Genomic DNA, 19,123 nt, shown 5'->3' on the forward strand with positions numbered 1-19,123 from the left:
AACATCTTTTTCTTGTCCATTTAACACTGGGATTAATTTCCTACAAGGTTAATTAAAGAGGCCCATCAGACAGAGCTGATTATTGTAAAGGTTACTGTTTTGCAGCCTGTGTCTGTGAGTACACGCACATGCACACACACAGACGCATCCTCGTGCAGTTACACGTAGAAATTCTTGTACACGTGCACTCAGAGGAACGAAACAGAGACAAGATTATGCCGTTGCCCGTGGAGAAATAATAAGTTCAGAAATGCTATCGCTGAGTGTCAGGTGAGAGCTGTGAGAGGAATCTTGCGCATTAATGAGAAGAATGCACCAGAAGCATCGGTGAGCTCTGGTGAAAAGCGAATATTAAATTAAAATTTGTCCTTACAATGTTAAGGATTACGAAAAGCGCCTACATGGGTAAATTTTGAATTAGAAAATAAGATTGTTCATATTTTGTCTCACACATTGAGGGTATTGAAGATAAAGTGACTTTCAAATCGTCTCTGTCCTACAAATGGTAATTTCTCCTCATGCTTGCGTACTGCTTTGGTTTATATATTTTCATGTAAAAGTCAATGAGATGTCATGGTATTCATGTCCTATTGTTACTTTGGTGAATACACAATTTCACTGTCAACCCCTCTTTGATCCAGTCCGAGAAGCTGCGACAAATTCTGTGAACCATTTTTTTTTTGTTTTCAAGGCAGCTGACATGCTCACACTTATGGTGGAGTGACACTCCAAACCTGGCCAGTATGCATGGCCAGTAGCCTCAGCAGTCTAGTGGGGGAGAGAGCGCCTTGAAAAGAGCAAAATAGAATCATTGTTCTGTCTTACATCCACATCTCTGTCATTGTCCACTTGAGTCCTTCCTCTGTCAGACCGTGACACATTTCATCTGCATTGTTTTGTTTCCATAATACACAATGTTTCCAAATACGGCTGTCGAAAGGGGAGTGCTGAAGTGCCAATCTACAATCCTAGTTTTCTGTACCCATTATTTGTTTATAGTATTTGATGAATCCTGGTAGATTTGTTAATGATACCAGCGCGCGAACCTTGCACACATTCATTGCTCAGCAATCACAGGGCACAAAGGTCACCACGACACATCTAATGAGACAAGGAAAACATTCCTATTGAGCCGGTTACCATAACACCAACAAGTAAGTGCAGGGTCACAGTCCATGAGACACATACAAAGATGGACACACATGCTCAATTATCAGAGCAGCAGCATTTTCCAGATTTGCAGCCTGTTTGTGTTTTCTTCGAAAGTGGGATGGAGCCCTCAGGTGTCTCACACACATACGCACCCCCACCTCCCATGCAAAGATTCATTAGCATGCTAATTGGAGGTGAGGACAGTGTGGTGTGGAGGTGGCACAGAGTGTTATTCACGGGCTTTGGGAGGAGGGGGAAACCAGCTGACTCCCCCAACTTGGTCTTTTAGCTCGCTCACGCCTCCCTCCACCCCCATCTCCCTTCACAAGTCACCCCTGACACTCCCTCCACCCAAGCTGGCCGTCTCGTCCCCTCCCACTGAAGCCTTCCTCTGTCACCGCAGGCTCAGCTGCTGAGGAGAGACTCGACGCACAATGCGAGCTGTGTTCGACACTTCTCGTGGGTTATTGAAACTAAACATTGAGGTTTCCTTTTTCTAAATGTTGTCTTACGCTCCAAAATAAAAACAAATATCAGTCATGTGCTCACACACGTCAGCCAAATTCATTGGTACCCTTTTGTTGAAATAAATAAATAAATAAATAACGTGATTAAAATGTCTTTAAACTGACAAAACTTGCAGTAAATTTTATATGAATCAATTAAAACTAAGCATGAATGTATCCTTGAGACTTTAGTGCCTGTTCACAGGTTTTGGGTCATTACTTCTCCCACCTTTAATATTTTCCAGAATGCGTGTTTCTGCTACTTTCTCTGCTACATTTAGATCAAAAGTAGTGACTCCTGGCAAAACCGAAAACGCGGCAGACAACAGAAACCATTTTTTAAATATATCAATAATAATAATTAATAATAATATATACTATATTGCTCCATATTGATTTTTGGACTATAAGCCATACCTGATCAGAAAGAAAACTTCACATAAAAAATCAAAACAAAAATCACATTATACTACGGGACAGGGGTGCCGAACATGTGGCTCTCGAGCCGCACGCGGCTCCCAGATGAATGATTAAATGAATGTGGCTCTTTGCTTCTTATCATAGTCAGCATGGCCATTGTTGGCTTTTATTGATGCGTAGACCGTGTTTTTTTACCTTGTTTTGTCGCCGGTCTTTTGGTCGTCGGTCTTTTGGTCACCGGTCTTTTGGTCGCCCGTTGTCGCGGTCGGGGCGACCAAAAAAACGCGACCAAGAGATCGGCGACCAAAAGACCGGCGACCAATCGACCGCACACGGCGGCCATCTCTGCCTCGTTTCAGCAGGGGAGAATATCTGACTCCAAAATGCCTTGGTGTACTCAAATGTAGTACCCCTATCTAACAGTGTTGCATAAAACTTAATGTTTTAATCTTTATAACATTTTTGATACAGTTTAACCTTCATTTTCGCTGATGTAGCAAATGATGTGGTTGCTAAGTGAACCTCATGTCTCCATTCATTCATTCCTGAAGTAATGAATGGAATGCGTAGAAAAGTTTCAGATGGACTCTACGAATTGCTTTTCGACACAATCACTGCAGGTCTTCAGAAGTCCTTGCACGCCACGCAGGCAAGTGTTAATGAGGGGAAATGAGCCAATGAGGCAGCCAAAAGTAACCTGCTGTTACTGTAACTAGGGACCCCGATAACACAGTAATAACAGGCTAATCGTATTTGGGTTCAGAAACCACAACATGCTAATTCAATTATCTTAATAAGCCCCCGTAGATAAAGAGCTTGTTTCGGCTGTGGTGATTGGTTGGCTCCTCTGGGGCTGTGAAGCTCTTCATTAGTTACCACAAAAAGATGGAAACATTAGAAAAGGTAGATGTATGTATATGTAACTTGGATGATAATATTATTGGACCTACATCTGATTATTTTTCATCCCACAGAATGAACGGGAGGTTACTGCAAACCTTGCATTCTTCATCTGGCCAAATGTTTCAAAGTTTTCCCCCCCCCCACACGAGAAAGTGATACGCAGTTGTGAGAACATTGAACATTTAGAAGCAACTTCTGGCCAACTCCTTTTTGTGCACATGGACAATCTTCTTAAAGAGACAACAAAGAGGAGTAAGTCACTCATCCTTCAGAAATTTCTTTATTCTTTGTCACTACAAACACCCGACACAATGCCACATAAAACCAGTCTCCGTCTATTGTCCTGCTGCTGTGTGTCAGTTCACTCTTAGCGTCTATCTCAGAGCCGCCGTCTTTGTGTGAAGGAGCACAGGAAGGATGGTGCCATTGTTTCACCAGCCAAGGAGGAGAATGGAAGTGTTACAGTGGAGAGAATTGGCAGCTGAGCCCAGCAAGGAGATTCTCCACACAATATTAGAGAGAGGAATCACCCTGCTCAACCGTCAGGTTGGCCTCTGCTCGCCCCCTCACACACAAACACAAACACACTCACATACTCACAAACACACACATACATATACACACACATACACTTGAAATGGAAACACAACCTTAGCTTCTTCCCCTTCTCTGTGAAATCTGCATTCACTCTTAACCCTTTGTTTTTCAGCTGACGAGCTAATCTGTTTATGGGTGTTTGTGAGGGCGCTTTTGTTTGCACCATGTACATATGTGTGCGCACACACGAGCGTGCACGCTTGCGCCCGGAGCCAGCTGACGCCAGCAGAATACTGGAAACATCTCTGAGAGCTCACTTCAGCTGAATTTCTTTCTTTTTTTGACTTCATTTCTTGTGATGTTCTCTATAGAAATGTGTTAAATTGCAACATACACGATGCAAACACAAGGAAAATAAAAAGTTAAGCATTACGTTGTTTCAAACGCAATTGCTTTCATCATTAAGGTACTTGTCCAAGTTTCAAGCTAGACTTAAAATGCAATATTAGGAGAGGGAAAAAGTGGAAGGTTTTTAAACACTTAAAGCTCAATATTACAACTTGAAATTTGATTGTTTTTAGTTTGAGTTTAACGACAAAACAAGACAAACAAGCTTTTGCTAAGAACAGTCACTTATTTTTTAATCAATTAAAAAATATTACTGATCTCAGCCTGATTTAATGGACAAGTTAATATTTTTTATCTCATATTTCATGACAATTGTGGGAAGAGGGGTTTCCTCATTGTTTTTTTGTATGCAAAAGAGTCTATTAAAGGTTGAAAGTCTATTTTTTTTCTATTTTCTTGTCAAAAAAATAAGTGCATTTTGTTATATGTACAATGTTTTATTTCATTACAGGGATGGCAGCTATTTTTAGTATAGCATGACTTTAAATTAGGCGTGACTTATTAAAAAGTTCATACACATTAATTATGACCTTCAAACATTTAGTGGAATACCATTTAAGTTACACCATACATTATACACCAACTTGCATCTGACAAAAGTTCACCATTTGTAGTTAATAAAAAAATTCAGATCCATCAGATAGACCAACTACACATACATTAGAGTAACTGATGTTATATATTTGAAAATACTACATCTTATGGGATATTTTAATCAAGTTTCATTGAAATTCATTAGATATTACGTTTGATAGTCATTACTTTTCCTGTATAATCCAACTAAACTGGCTGACTGTCGTTTTTTTTCCTTCTTTCTTCCCTGAAAGATTTATATACATAGCTGATGAACTGGCGTATATTTGCGCATGTGCATCTAGATTGCATATTGAAGACACAAAGTGGGGGATGGTGTACGTGATCAGCAGCACACTAAGCAGATAAGAGAGAAGGCAAGTGTCAAATAAGACAGCGGGAACGTAGGCAGAGGTAGGACTGAAAAGTGGTGTAAACAACAGAGCTCAAATTTAAAGAAGATTTGTGGGGAGGCGAAGGCCACGGATGCAACAGCAATGTACAAATAGGCAAGGCAAAAGCAAAATGCAAACACTAGGCCTGCTGGGGCCTGTTTTTCTCCCCACACCAGCTCAATCCTCTTCATCGGCGTCACACTAATTTGAGAGATTAGACAGTGCGGCTTAGGCGTCGCGAGCTCGCCTCTCTGAAGCGTCGCTTGTCTTTGTGTACCATTCTTTCCACTTCTTTGATTCCATAAAAACATTATTATATGGAGTGGTGGTAAGACTCTCACTTTCACAATAAGAGCGTCTCACTTGATTCACTAGCTATGGGATATCCTCAAGTAATTATCCAAGAAGTAAACACTCACAATTCACTGGCTGCTGCAACTGCACCTTGTGCCGGCATAGGCGTTTATTGGTTGGCCTTATTAGATTGCTGATGCCTCTACCGCTGCTCTGATTAATGTGCATAAACACACACAAACACACTCACACAGACACCAGGCACGTGCTCTGAACACCATCTACCCTCTCACCAACTTAGCAGCGCTATTAGTAATGATTGAACCTTATCCAGTGGATGTAATATATTAGCAGGAAGATTATTCTGACGTTAAAACATGTTCCCTGCGCTGACAGCATCATCAATCACCCTCACCCTGCCTGTAGAAGACTCACTGGACATAATTGCTTCAGCATGGGCCTGGAGAAGGCACGGGGTGGTGGTAGTGGTGATGGTGGGGCTAGTGAGGGGGGGAGTTTGTGAGATTGAGTTTGGATTTCCTTGTTTTGATGATGCGATGAACTGGGGGATCAAGAAACTAAGCAAGAATAGAAATAAATGATGCAATTCTTTTCCTATTTCACATTTTCAGCGGACATTTTTATTACATTGCAGTCAACTTTTTAAAGCCATTCTTCTTACCTGGATGGACAACACAGTCTCATTCCTGGGCTATATTTTTTTTGTAGTTTTCTCTTAAGACAAATGTTTAGTACAAAGTACAAAAATTGACTTTTACTTTCAAATCTTGTATTTTTTGGAATCTCAACCGCACCTAACTAAACCACAACCACAATTTTACAAGAAAACTGTATTTATTCACATGTATAAGCCAAACTACGGCTAAACGACAGGTGTTGTTGACATTGAGTTATGGGATATCTACACTAAAACACATGTAACTCATTAGTCTTTAAAATCCATAATTAACTTGTAATAGACTTTAAACTGCACAGTTAAAAGCAGAAGGGGTGTAAAGAAATGTTTTATAGTCTCAAAACTACAGTATACTTAAATTGTTAAACATAGCTTAAATTCAATATGTACCCCTCTCCATCCTCTACAGTTAATACAATGTGAATTTAATGCACGATGTTATGAAACAGTTGTCATTCTTTCATAAAACACCCACAGGAGTGTTACCAATGCATTATTCTAATGAAGACCCTGAAATATACAATAAGGTATTTCTTGGGTGTTAGTTTGGAAAGGTAGAATCAAAAATCAAAAAGCCTTTATTGTCATTATACACAGCTGCGTATAATGAAATTGGTGGTGCTACTCCACAAAAGTGGAGTACAGATTCATAAAATTTGAAGCACTTCAATTAGAAAATCTAGTCTGCAGGGTATCTATCACTGATCGAAAAAGAGCCATTAGAGTTTACAGTTGACAAAATATTGTATTGCATCAGTTGTTTGGATTTTTTATGTGGTTTTGCCCCAAAATATCTTCATGTAAGAATAAATATGTCAATTGCAGAGCCTGTTGTTTTGTTTTTTATTTATTTTCTTTTTCACATGAGTAGTTGCTGATGACATGTTCAATTGATTAACACCGATGAAGCAACAGATGACGTGCCCACATTGTTTTGGTTTAGTTAGTTTAGTTTAGTTTATTTTTTATTTTATTTTGCTGTTTTTGCTTGCTGGCGCAGGATAATTCCATTTACCACATGAAGTTAATTATTGCAGGTTTGTTTTAAACACGCATTATACTCAGTTTATATTACATTACTAACATTTGAAGTGGACTATAATTGTGTCCTTCTCTCGCTTTGGGCATGAACAAAACTAGAATAAACATCCCAACAAAGAATAAAATCATATTTCTCCATCGAAATTGGTCTAATAAGTTAATTAAGTCAAATGTCTTCCAAATATCTTATACATCCCTTTACATTAGTACTTTCTAGACCAAATCCTGCTAATTTCTCATGACTGACTGTGTCATGACTTCATTTTAATCATCTTAGCTACTCTTCACGCAGAATTCACCATGTGCTGCTTGCACAAAGGTGAAAGAAACAGTGCCCTAAAACCCCACTGTAATTGTTCTGTTATTTAATAGAATATAAGCTATTCTGTGATGTGTCTTCTTTTTGCAGAGCAGTGACCATCGCCCTCTTGTCTCTCCCTCCCTGGCTGTAATGTTATCTAGTGATTAGTATTCTGCTCAGGCGTTCGGATGGAAAGCAGAGTGGCTGCCGAGAGGTGTCCTGAATCACATCGCTCATATTCCGCTAAGTGTGTGTTCGCGTGTGCGTGGGGGTGCATGCGCGTGTGTCTGTTGTGTGCGGTTGGACGTACACTGGTTTGAAAGAGTGAGTAGGGATTGGCCCAAATCAATCTCATATCAGCAGCCTAACTGTTTTCTGTGTGTAAGCGTCACCATGCATTGTTTAAACACACATTTGCCACCTAACAGAACTGCTGCACTGCCATTTGTCAGTTTCCCCCCGCAGGGAGAGTGTGTTGAGATTGTGTGCTTGTGTTTGCACACACATGTCAAGGTCACCCGCGCCATTCTCTCTCCTAGCTGGTAGGCAGAGGCTGTCCATCTTTGTATCGGAAATGGATCCTTTTCATTCAGTCCTGGTGAACAAATGAAGAAAAATAATCAAGCAAACTCCCCCTCCAAAAGAGTCATTTGAGCAGTTGATACTGTCTTGTAAATTACGTGTTTATTATTAGCAGCCGAATGATAACTTGGCACACAGAGTTTTCTGAAAGTCCAAGCCAAAGGAAAAAGACGTAATCTGGCCAGTCAAAGTTTGTGGATGAAAAGTAGTCTAATCTTTTCAAGATTACCATCACTTTATATCATCAATTTTGGGGGTTTCCGGAAAAGTGTGAAAAACACAACAACACTTGTCAGATAACACTATGGTCAACCTCATAACTGCTGATATCAATCAAGTTGATGTGAGACTGAGACCAAAACAGTAGGTACAGCTTTGTGAATGCATCTTGGGAGATTTCAGCCACCCTCTCAAGACTGGAACTACAGTACTATATATAATCATAATCCATCCATCTGATTTAAAAAAAAAGACCTTGGACTGGTCACCAGCCAATCACAGGGCATATAAACAAACCATTCACATCTACAACAATCGACAACTAAAGGGTTCAAAGAACCAAATGTGCATGTTTTTGGTATATAAAAGGAATTGAAGTAACAAAGGGACAAAAAAAATCAGATAGGACAACTTAAGCCATGATAAAAATGGTTTTATCAACTATGAGTCGTGCTTGTAACAACTAGTTCAACATGCTACCGCAATTAGAATTTTATTGTTAGATTAATCACGCTTGTGCAGAGTCAGTTAACAGTATTTTTTTTACTTCATATACATTTTTAAATCATAAATCATCTTTATTTTTGTATTGTTTCTCATTAATGTTCATTCGATTTTGTGGGGTATACCTGATGGTTTGATTGGTGAGTATGTCAGAGTAGGTATACAGTAAATATTACCCATAAACACCCTGCAGCAAATGTATAACAGAGCTACCAGAGCTGAAACACAGTGGTTTGCAGTGCACATTTTAATTAGCCTTTACAAAAAGGTTTGAACTTGACACTATTTAGTCGGCACATTACCCTGCTAAATGGAGCTATTGGTGAATCTAATATGGGGGTGTGGGTATAAAGTTAATGATTTACAATAAAAACATTGTATTTGGTGTAGGTTCATGCAACTTTCACTACACAGATTTTCAAAGGGAAGGAAGATTCCTTGCACAGGTACTCGATAAATATGTAGGAAAGGGAAATATGGGTAAAACCAGAGGCGGGGGTGTTCCATTATAAGACAGAGCGTGTGTGTATGCATTAAAATGGAGGATTTTCTTGTCAGAGTGGCAGAGGTGGGGATTAGTTTAGGATCTGACTGAGACAGAGGAGAGCATGGCTGATGACTTTTGCCACACGAAGAGATGACGGAGCAAATGTGGTAGCATATACATCAATATCAGCACCAAATACATTATAGGTGTACCCAGCAGAAGAAAATACATACAATAAAAACCCATGCTAGATTTTCTTTGTTTAATGCATGACTGAGAGAAGGAAATTAATATCAGTGGATTGAATCCGCTCCTATGGAAGATCTTCATGCTCACCCAAACCTCAGGCTAATGCGCCCAAATAGATGCACACATGCACACGCACGCACACATACACACCCCACACACACACACACACCATGCTGACAGACAGGCACTAAAATAACCTCTGTTCCAGCTGGTGGACTGCTGAGGCTCCTGCTGGGTTCTTTTAATAGGGAAAATTAGCCAAGCAGAAAGGTGGATCCTGTTTGTTATGCTCCAATGTCCCCCTTCCACACTGTGGGCCAAGGAGGCATCCTCTGTTGTCTCTCTCTCTCTCTCTCTCTCTCTGCCTCTCTGCTCTCTTGATGCCCTGTCTTCAGCAAGCGCTGATGCCTCCGTGCATCCCTCTCATGCCCTTATTTCAGGTACTGATATGAATACAGCGACTTATCCATACACTTTCTTATTTATTGTCTATGTTAGTGTTTTAGAAAGCTTTATATACACCGAAAGGAGAGACTTCTAACCTGAAAGAATGTCAAAGCTGAAGAGTCAGTTACGTTAGGCACAAACAAGCGTTTGCATGAGACACGAGTTAGGATGAAGAGAGTGAAGGATGGGAGAGGATGCAAAAGAATGAAAAGCACATTTGTTCTAGATGCCCTTGAGACAGCTGACATCACCAAAATAAGACCTTCTTTCAGGGGGAATGAGCGAGAGGAAGAAAGCAGGATTTGGGATACTGAACTAATAGTAATGCTTGAGATTGTTGTGTGTGCTGTAAAAGATTGAGACGCAATCGGGATGAAGTAAATAATCTTACCCTCTTTATTTTATTCTTTAATTTTAATTTTACATATTAAAGCTTCATAAAAATCTACATAGTTGTTATTCCCATGTCCGGTCAGATTCATTCCAAAACATAACTTGTTCAGGATTAGGCCCATAATCAAGAAATTATAATGAAAGTTTACCTCATTAATTCCATGCAAAAAAAAAACACATTTCCCCTAAGTGCAGGCCATCAATCAATCAATCAATCAAAATCAAAAGCCTTTAGTATTGTCATCATACACAGCTGCGTATAACGAAATTGGTGGTACTACTCCAAACTTTTCAAAGTGTGTTTACCCAGTAAAAAAAACCATAAATAGTAGTATAAAAGTATAAAAAGTCACATCCCGGCTAGGTCAATTCTAAAATATTGCACAGAATTCTAAAATATTGCACAGAATTCTAAAATATTGCACAGAATTCTAAAATATTGCACAGAATTCTAAAATATTGCACAGAATTCTAAAATATTGCACAGAATTCTAAAATATTGCACAGATTCTGAAATATTGCACAGATTTCTAAGATATTGCACATTGTTATTGCACACCCGGAAGCCATGCTATTTAACTCGGTTGCAGGTATAGAAAAAGGAGGTTAAGAATGTTAAATTCAGTTTATGAAACCAGCACAATATTTAATTGTCCTCCTCAATTTCCTGCACTGGGGAGACTTAGATGAGCACAAATGCCATTTGTAATAAGGTAATGTGAGAATGTTGCACCTATTTCCTTCCCCAACTACAGTTCCTGTCCACAGGGGGTATAGGGTCTCTTCACCCGTCTTACACATCCAACTAAAACACATCACCACCCACACATCACACCGTTCATGACCACCAAAAATACACACATTGCCAGCAGAAGACATCAGAGGGGGTCCATTCATTCTAAATCAACATCTCAAAATAAACATATTCTTCTGGATTAAATGTTTCCGATATTTGTTGTTCTTCCCCTTCGAGACTCCAGGTGGAATTGCTTTGAAACCAAAAATGGTGTATGTATTTCTTTGAACGGGAGAGTGGATGGAGGAAACGCTCTGAAAAGGGAACGAGAATTCCCTTTCGAAAGTTGTAAAAACATTTCTGCAGATTCTTCGGCCAGTCTCTTCATCTAACAAAGAAAGTGCTGTGCTGGTGACGAGTGGTTTCTTCCTCAATTACAAAAAATCCCACAGCTACCCGGCATCCCCTGCAACATCAGGAAGTGTGTGTGCTCAGCGGAGGTCCACTGCTGGCATCGAATCACATCCGATTGGTTCAAGAGGTACTGATGCAAGCAGGACATGTAGTGTTTTTTTTCGTATGCGGTTTGACCACAGACGGAAGAGAAACGGTACACTCTGCCTTCGGAGGCCCGAAGGAGAAGTGGATGATGGTCCATTCTTGTTCAATTATGCAATTAATGTCAACCTATCGCACCGGAGATTATAGCCTGAAGCCCGCCAACCATGTGAGAAACTACTTGCATGGGGAACACAACGAGGCCATCTTGCAAGTCACCATAGTAACATCCTTTGCGCCATAAAGGATGCAGGTGGAACTTACCTGAGAACAGTTAATGACACGTTTTAGTACATTACAAGTTAATGACCGAACACACTTCAAGAGCAAAGGATGCCCTTTCAAGCTTGGGATAGAGCACTCAAAATATTAGCAGTCAATACACCGCCAAGTCTGAGAATCCTGCGCAATCTGATACTCTTCGATGAGCCACGCGCCAGCCCCCTTGCATGCTAATGCCGGGCCGCACAATAGGATACTTTGCAGTGTGTTTATTTTAGTAAAATGTGCAGCCCTAACTTTGTGCGGCAGTGAGACATGTGTTGTGGACAGTATTTTCACTGCGGTGTATTAGCTTTCTCTCTACCTTCCCACCCATGAACCCCCCCTCCCATCTGTGTGTGTGTGTGTGTGTGGACCCAGGAGACATTGCTCATGCATAATCACTGTATGTCTTTCTGATCTGCCTGTACCACTGGTGCACACAGAAACACACAATTAAGCAATTGTAAGGCAAAGCACAACAGTAGGATTGCGGCAAATCAAGCAAACCAAAGCCATAGAAGTGTTGGGGTGTGTTTATTATTGCAAAATGCAGAACCCAATCATCCTTTTCCCCCATCTCATACAGGTTAGGTAGCATTCACAGGCTGGTACTAAATATGTATCATACATACAGACTTGCAGATACTATATTTCACACTATAAAGGATGAGCTTTCGATACAATAGATTTGCACTCGGATAAATATACACATCTGCAGAAATCTATCATCCTTTATCATTCACTAACTCGTGAATCAAGACAAGATTTGACGATGCAGTGTGAGTGAATGTGAGTGTGTGTTCATATCTTCAGCCCTCCAGGGCTCAGTGGGCTAATTAATAATGAATCCCAGAGAGTCTGTGTTTGAAATGCAGATGTGCAACTGTCGACTCCGCCTGCTCCTTCAGAGGGACTTGTGTGTGTGTGTGTGTGTGTGTGTGTGTGTGTGTGTGTGTGTGTGTGTGTGTGTGTGTGTCTGTGTGCACGTGTATATGTATATTTGAAGAGGGGGGGTTGAGTTGTTGGGGGTGGGTGGCGTGTATATAGCTAGGTAAGATCGGTAGTCATCTAGCAGTAGCAACAAACAAGCTAGATTTTACATTTTGCTTTATGAACAAGAAAGTTGATCAAATATTTTCTTTTCATTATGTTGAGTTTTTCAGGTAGTTTCGTATCACTTTCATTGATCAGATAAATCCCCTGCTCTTCCTCACCGGTCCAAAACCTTTTCAGGTCTCACTGCAGACGAAGAAGAGGAGTGGTTGTGTGAAAGAGGAGTTGGAGAGCCGCTCAAGAGCATACATTATATGCTTATATAGACTCTCTACTCTTTTTCATTGCTTTGTCTTAAAGTGGGGCGTTTTAAAGTTAACCGACGGAAATGTTATGGAGGTTTTAACCAGTTGACACTCCTTCACTCACATAGTAACAATGTGCAGCAACTTTGCAAACACCACCTGTAACACATGCACACGTGGGATAAATGCTGTGACAAACATGGAGGGTAAAAGAGGATGCGTTTCAATTGAATTTTATTTTGCAAAAACAATTATTCAAAATAATAATTTTGTGAGCTAGTCTTTTCTGAGAAAGTAGAAGACAATCTGTAAAAAGTCTGTTAAAAGTATCCGTTACCTGGGGCTTGCCTATTGTTTTGACGCAATTCAATTTGTAATTAACCACATAGTCAAATAATTTTATGCTTGACTTTGCATCATAGTTGGAATACTAATGAGGAATACACATTCAGGTTAAAGGTCTTGATGTTCTCTCTTTGAAGCTCCTCTTTGCACTTGTTTGGGGAAATATAATTACATTTTGGGAGAACTTCAATTATTCAAAACAACATTATCTAATAATTGCTTGCATTTACTGTCACAGCAATAACACAAAATGTCACTTTGTTTACACCTGCATTCTTCACAATAATTGAAATATCTCCATGATCCACAACCATAACTGTTGCCACAACACTAATCGTTAAATGTTTAACATCCTCAACATAATGGAACATCCAATGATGAGATATTTGGAATAAATAACTCCGAAGTCAAGAGGTATGCAAAAATTCCAATTCTGAGAATTAAAGATATAGTTCTGAGCACCTTTAACAGATTTCACATGAATAAATTTCCTTTTTTTTTTCAAGAAACGACTGACTTCATGTAATTATTGATATATTTCTGGTAATTTCAGGCGTAACACAAATGTCATAATTTGATTTTGGGGTGACATTGAGAAAACCAGCACATTTTATACACACTCAAAACAAGAAAAAAAAACTTGGAACTTTTCAAACTCCAACTTTTACTTTTCCCTCCCAGGTAGAAAAAAAAGTAATAAACATTCGGGCTGTAAATTGATGATGAAAACTAACACCGTATCAGTAGTGTTATGCTAAAATTTGTTTGTTTTAGAGTCGTGCTGTTTAAACATGTCGCTGTCCTCAACGAGCTGCCATGCATTGATGGGGTATATTAATTATGTGTGTTGTTGTTGTTGTTGTTGTTGTTGTTTTTTTGGGGTGGGGGGGGTTCTTGCATGTATGAGGATGTTTGTGCAATGTTTTTTTTATTATTAATAAACCTATAAATGCTAGATAATGCCACCTTACTAGAACACACTCATTTATTCTTATAGAGCAGTGTTTTAACTCATTAGCGTTCGGCCAATAACAACTGACAATCATAAAACACAATCTTTTAATTAAGTAGAGAGCAAGAAAACGAGCTAAAATGGGGTTCATTTGCAAAGAGATTTTTCCTTTTGAACGCATTAATACATATAGGGTTGCACTCACAGACTTGAGGGGGTCAGCGCTGCTTGGGAAAAGTTTACAGGGGTCGTGACACCCGTGACTGGGTGCACCCTTAGGCCCATTGCTGACTTAATAGCAGTCTAAACCTTATGCAGAACTATATATGGTACTCAAAATATATTTAAAAATGAAAAATAGTTATCTGAATGTGAGCATTCGCAATTTAGAACATTGTTTTGATTTGGGAATGTCAGGAAATAGAAATCATTTAACATTTACAAATATTTTTAAAAAACGTGGGAAAACTACACACAAAAATCAATATGAACGACTGCCCACTCCCACCCACTCCAACACTTCTATTAATGCAGCACACGCATGTTTTTAAAACACAAATATCCAATAAAATGTTCGCTTGCAGAAATATTATTATTATCGCGTGTTTATATTTTTTCACAAAACTGTTGCGGTGGTGAACGTCGCTCAAACGCGCAAAACAAACAGTCATAAATAAATGATTAATTCCATGAAGAAGAATAAACAGGAAAAATTACGACTCATTTGCTTGTCTTATTGAGCAGTAATGTGCACCTTGGTAGGAGAGAGGCAGTCAGTGTAGCAGGGCTGTCTCGGGTTATCTGTGAATGGGCTCTTTATTGGAGGCGCGGAGCGGGGATTTGCCTTTTATTCGCCTCACTATGGAAACGAGCTCGACGGCACAAAAATGTTGATGGGAATAAAAGGAATCAGCACGCGGAGCGTTTCTAGAGAAGCATCTGTTACACTTAGAAACTTAGACTATCGAGAGCAATACAACCCCCCTCTTAAAGCAGCACTCCTGCAACCACTTTAAGCCAACGAAATCCACACTTTAAAATCGTTGGGAAGCAGGTGTTATACGCAAACAAAACCCGCATTCATTTCGGGGGGAAAAATATTGAAATGCCGTTTTTTGTTTTGTTTTGTTTCATCGTCAATCTTGAACGTGCATCCAAAAATAAGACCATGCTCTCGTTAAACGAAATTATGAATTCATATTCAAATGGCGCATTAATTTTTGAGACTCCATAGGGGAAACGGAAAATAAAATTGAACTTAAGCACTGACTCACATTCTGGATACTGTTCCATTACATCACGTTTTTTTGGGAAACATCAAAGTTCGACAAAATGTATTTTTTCCAGTAGTATTGTTATTATTCCCAATGCAATCGAGCTATAACGCATCTTACTCGGTGCCCCCGAGCAGTGATCAGTCAGTCAGTCATCAATGTCTTGCGTGTGTCCTCCGTTAGTGACCGTGAATTGTCCATGTCCAGCCGTCCTCGGCCCATGTCCTGTCCGCCGATCCCTCACCTGCTCCGGCCGTCCCCCTGCTCGTCTCCCCTTCTCAGCTCGGCTGTCTTCACTGACTTTCTGGTGGCTGCAGCCTTCTTTTTATTTCTCCTAAATATATGAAAATGTATGCAAATTTAAATCAAGCTTAACCTGGGAGCCCCATGCAATATATTTAATGCAATTGCAAAGCAATAAGGAAGCTGGCACACATTCTTCAAATGGAAATTACAGTCATCTGCTAAGTTAGCTCTGTGTAAAAAAATATCTTGCCGGGTTCTAACAAGAAAGAAAAATGTATATTTGGATCACAACACACGTTATTGCGCGTTTAATGTGAGGATTCGATTGCTCCCACGATAGTAGCAAAAATAGGGGCTGTTTTGGGTGTAATTTTTGCATGTTATGACTGATGTAGATTTTTTTTTTGTAATGTGATGTATGACATGCTTGTAATCTAATAATTGTGAAAGGATCCATGTGGTGTGCCACCTTGTAGTCCCGAGGAAGTGTTTACTGAGAGTTAATGATTCTCAGCGCAAAAGGGGTGCAGGTTTGATTGCATCTTGGAAAATTAAGTGTTGGCACGTCTGGCAGATGCCGCTGGAGCTTTAAAACTCCTCCGCGAGCGCTCAAGGGTGACAGGAACGGTGTTCAATTCACCGCGTGGAGCAGTTGGAAAGTTGGATTATAATAAACAGGAAGTGTGCTCCACGCGCACATTGTTCCACAAACAGACTCGTTGGAGCAGCGCTTGGACTCACTTCCGGTTCGATTGCCCTTAACCCTTTCCTCCCCGCGGTTCCGGCGGTGGGAGGTTGCGCGCCGTGCCGTCATTGGTGGGAAAGGTGTCGTCGCGGCGCCTTACTCGGCCCCTGAGTGGTGGGTCTCGCTGTCCGTCAACACCCACTCGGTGCACGGAGACTCCAGAGAGAGGGGTGGGGGGGAGATGTCAGAGGCTGAGCTGAAGCTCACTTTTAGTATCGCCAGTGGGGTTGAGCAGCCAGCATGGCCACAGCTGCCTCCAGCCCCTACACTTTGCTCGGCTCGAGTCCCATGATCCACCCGGACAGCCAGGCCATGCAGCCCGCCAGCCCCTACAGAGGCCACCAGAAACTCCTGCACGGCGACTACCTGCAGAACATCCAGAGCAACGGGCATCCTCTAGGGCACCAGTGGGCGAGCAACCTATCGGATAGCAGCCCGTGGTCGGCCTCGATGGAGCAGCAGGACGTCAAGCCGGGCAGGGAAGACCTGCAGCTGGGCATTATCCACCACCGCTCACCGCACGTCGCTCATCACTCACCACACCACAACAGCCATCCGGCGGCGTGGGGCACTCCGGTGTCGCACAACTCGTCCATCAGCGGCGGGCAGCAGATCAACATCTACTCGCAGACGGGCTTCAGCGTCAACGGCATGCTGGAGCACGGCGGGCTGACGCCTCCGCCTAACCCGTCGGGCCAAGGGATGCACCCGGGCCTCAGGGACACGCTCAGCCCCGAGCACGGCGACCTGGGCGGCCACCACTGCCACGACCACTCCGACGAGGAGACGCCGACTTCGGACGAGCTGGAGCACTTTGCCAAGCAGTTCAAGCAGCGGAGGATCAAGCTGGGCTTCACGCAGGCCGACGTAGGCTTGGCACTGGGCACTCTCTACGGTAATGTCTTTTCCCAAACCACCATCTGCAGGTTCGAGGCTCTGCAGCTGAGCTTTAAAAACATGTGCAAACTCAAGCCGCTGCTGAACAAGTGGCTGGAGGAGGCAGACTCGACCACGGGCAGCTCCAGCAGTATAGACAAGATAGCAGCTCAGGGGAGGAAGAGGAAGAAGAGGACTTCCATCGAGGTCAGCGTGAAGGGGGTCTTGGAGACGCACTTTCTCAAGTGCCCCAAACCCTCTGCGCAGGAGATCACGTCGTTGGCGGACACGCTGCAGCTGGAGAAGGAGGTGGTCCGCGTCTGGTTCTGCAACCGGAGGCAGAAGGAGAAGCGGATGACGCCGCCAGGGGAACTGCCGCCGCCCCCGCCGACCCACGACGGGTCCTATTCCCACGGCGGGACCGCGGGGGACGCGTCCTCGTGCCACGACCTTTGACCGATGCCCCCCGTCCGGGAGGGATTAGGCCCGAGTCAGACTCCTCCAGAGCCAGAAGACCTCCCTCCTTCCAGCAGGACCGGAGATAAACCCCTCGGCCTTGGCCTCTTTTGAAAGCGCCACGAGGGCATCATTTCGCATTTCACGACACTGCGTGCAGGAGCCGGTCAAAAATGTTTGGATATAAAGATACAAAATGTGCCTAGAATCTACCAGCGCCTTTAGTTTTTTGTCTCCATAATCCGACAAATGGGACTGCTCTTTTGCTTCCTATTTTTCCTCCTTTTTATTGTGGCATGACACAAAAGATTTTCTTAGAATTGTTTTTTTCTATGACACTTCTTTTGGGCACCACGTATAATTAATTGTACCTTTCACTCGAGCTCACAATCCTCCAATGATATTATTTTGTAGCATACTCGTATCTGCGATTGATATTATTTTTGCAGTTGCAAATAGACCCTCAATCCAGTGGTATGTGCAACACAATAGCACTTCAAATCTTGTTTTTTTTTTCTTTTGCCCCGCCATTGTGGCCTGTATAGTTAATCAGGCCTCTCTCTCTAAAAAAAAAACAAAAAACAGCTATTTATAAATGATTTGTTTGTTACTTTCATTCATCTTCGACCATTTAAACTGTGTAGACTCTGAACAAGAGCCGTGAATAGAAAAATGGGTTTGACGCTATACACCTGCCTATAATTTTATTGTACGTTCACTATCCAAATTTTATAATATTAAATACTCCTGTTATTGGTTTATTTCACAAGTATTTTTTCGAATATTGTACAGTTTTATATATCACCCTTTTGAAGTCGTTAATTTAAACAAATGCTCTTAGTTATTCCTGCACTTATAATTAGCAATGTAAAAAAAATATTTTCAGTATAAGATTGAACTGTTTCGGCTGTTTTATTCCAAATTTCGATGACAGCTCAAGTAATTATTTATTTTCAGTATAAAGCTTGTATTATGTTTTGAAATAAACTATGTATGTTGTAATAAACAATTCCTTGCTACAATTGTTCCCTGTCCAAAAATAATGTCAATAATAATACATTATTTTTATTATAGTATTCCTCCTCATTATTATTATAATTCACAATTACAATATAAAATGTACTTCTAAGTAAACTTAGTGAACACTACTAATTAGTCGTTATTTCAAGTAATGAGTTAAATAAACAATTAAAATCCCAATGTAAAATTACATCAACAGCAGCGTCTCCCTTTGCCTGTTATGCATGTTCAAATTATGATTTCCA

The 19,123-nt window shown here is 41.1% G+C and overlaps 1 protein-coding gene across 1 annotated transcript; it reads left to right on the forward strand.

Annotated features, from left to right (window-relative positions):
- Nucleotides 1–16,760: 16,760 nt before the first annotated feature.
- LOC144082410 (POU domain, class 3, transcription factor 4-like) lies at nt 16,761–18,880 on the forward strand. The gene has a single exon (XM_077609566.1). The coding sequence runs from the start codon at nt 16,767–16,769 to the stop codon at nt 17,856–17,858; it is 1,092 nt and encodes a 363-aa protein (XP_077465692.1). The 5' UTR covers nt 16,761–16,766; the 3' UTR covers nt 17,859–18,880.
- The last annotated feature ends 243 nt before the right edge of the window (nt 18,881–19,123 follow it).

The sequence above is a fragment of the Stigmatopora argus genome, chromosome 9, assembly GCF_051989625.1.
Source record: "Stigmatopora argus isolate UIUO_Sarg chromosome 9, RoL_Sarg_1.0, whole genome shotgun sequence".
In the NCBI taxonomy this organism is placed as follows: domain Eukaryota; kingdom Metazoa; phylum Chordata; class Actinopteri; order Syngnathiformes; family Syngnathidae; genus Stigmatopora; species Stigmatopora argus.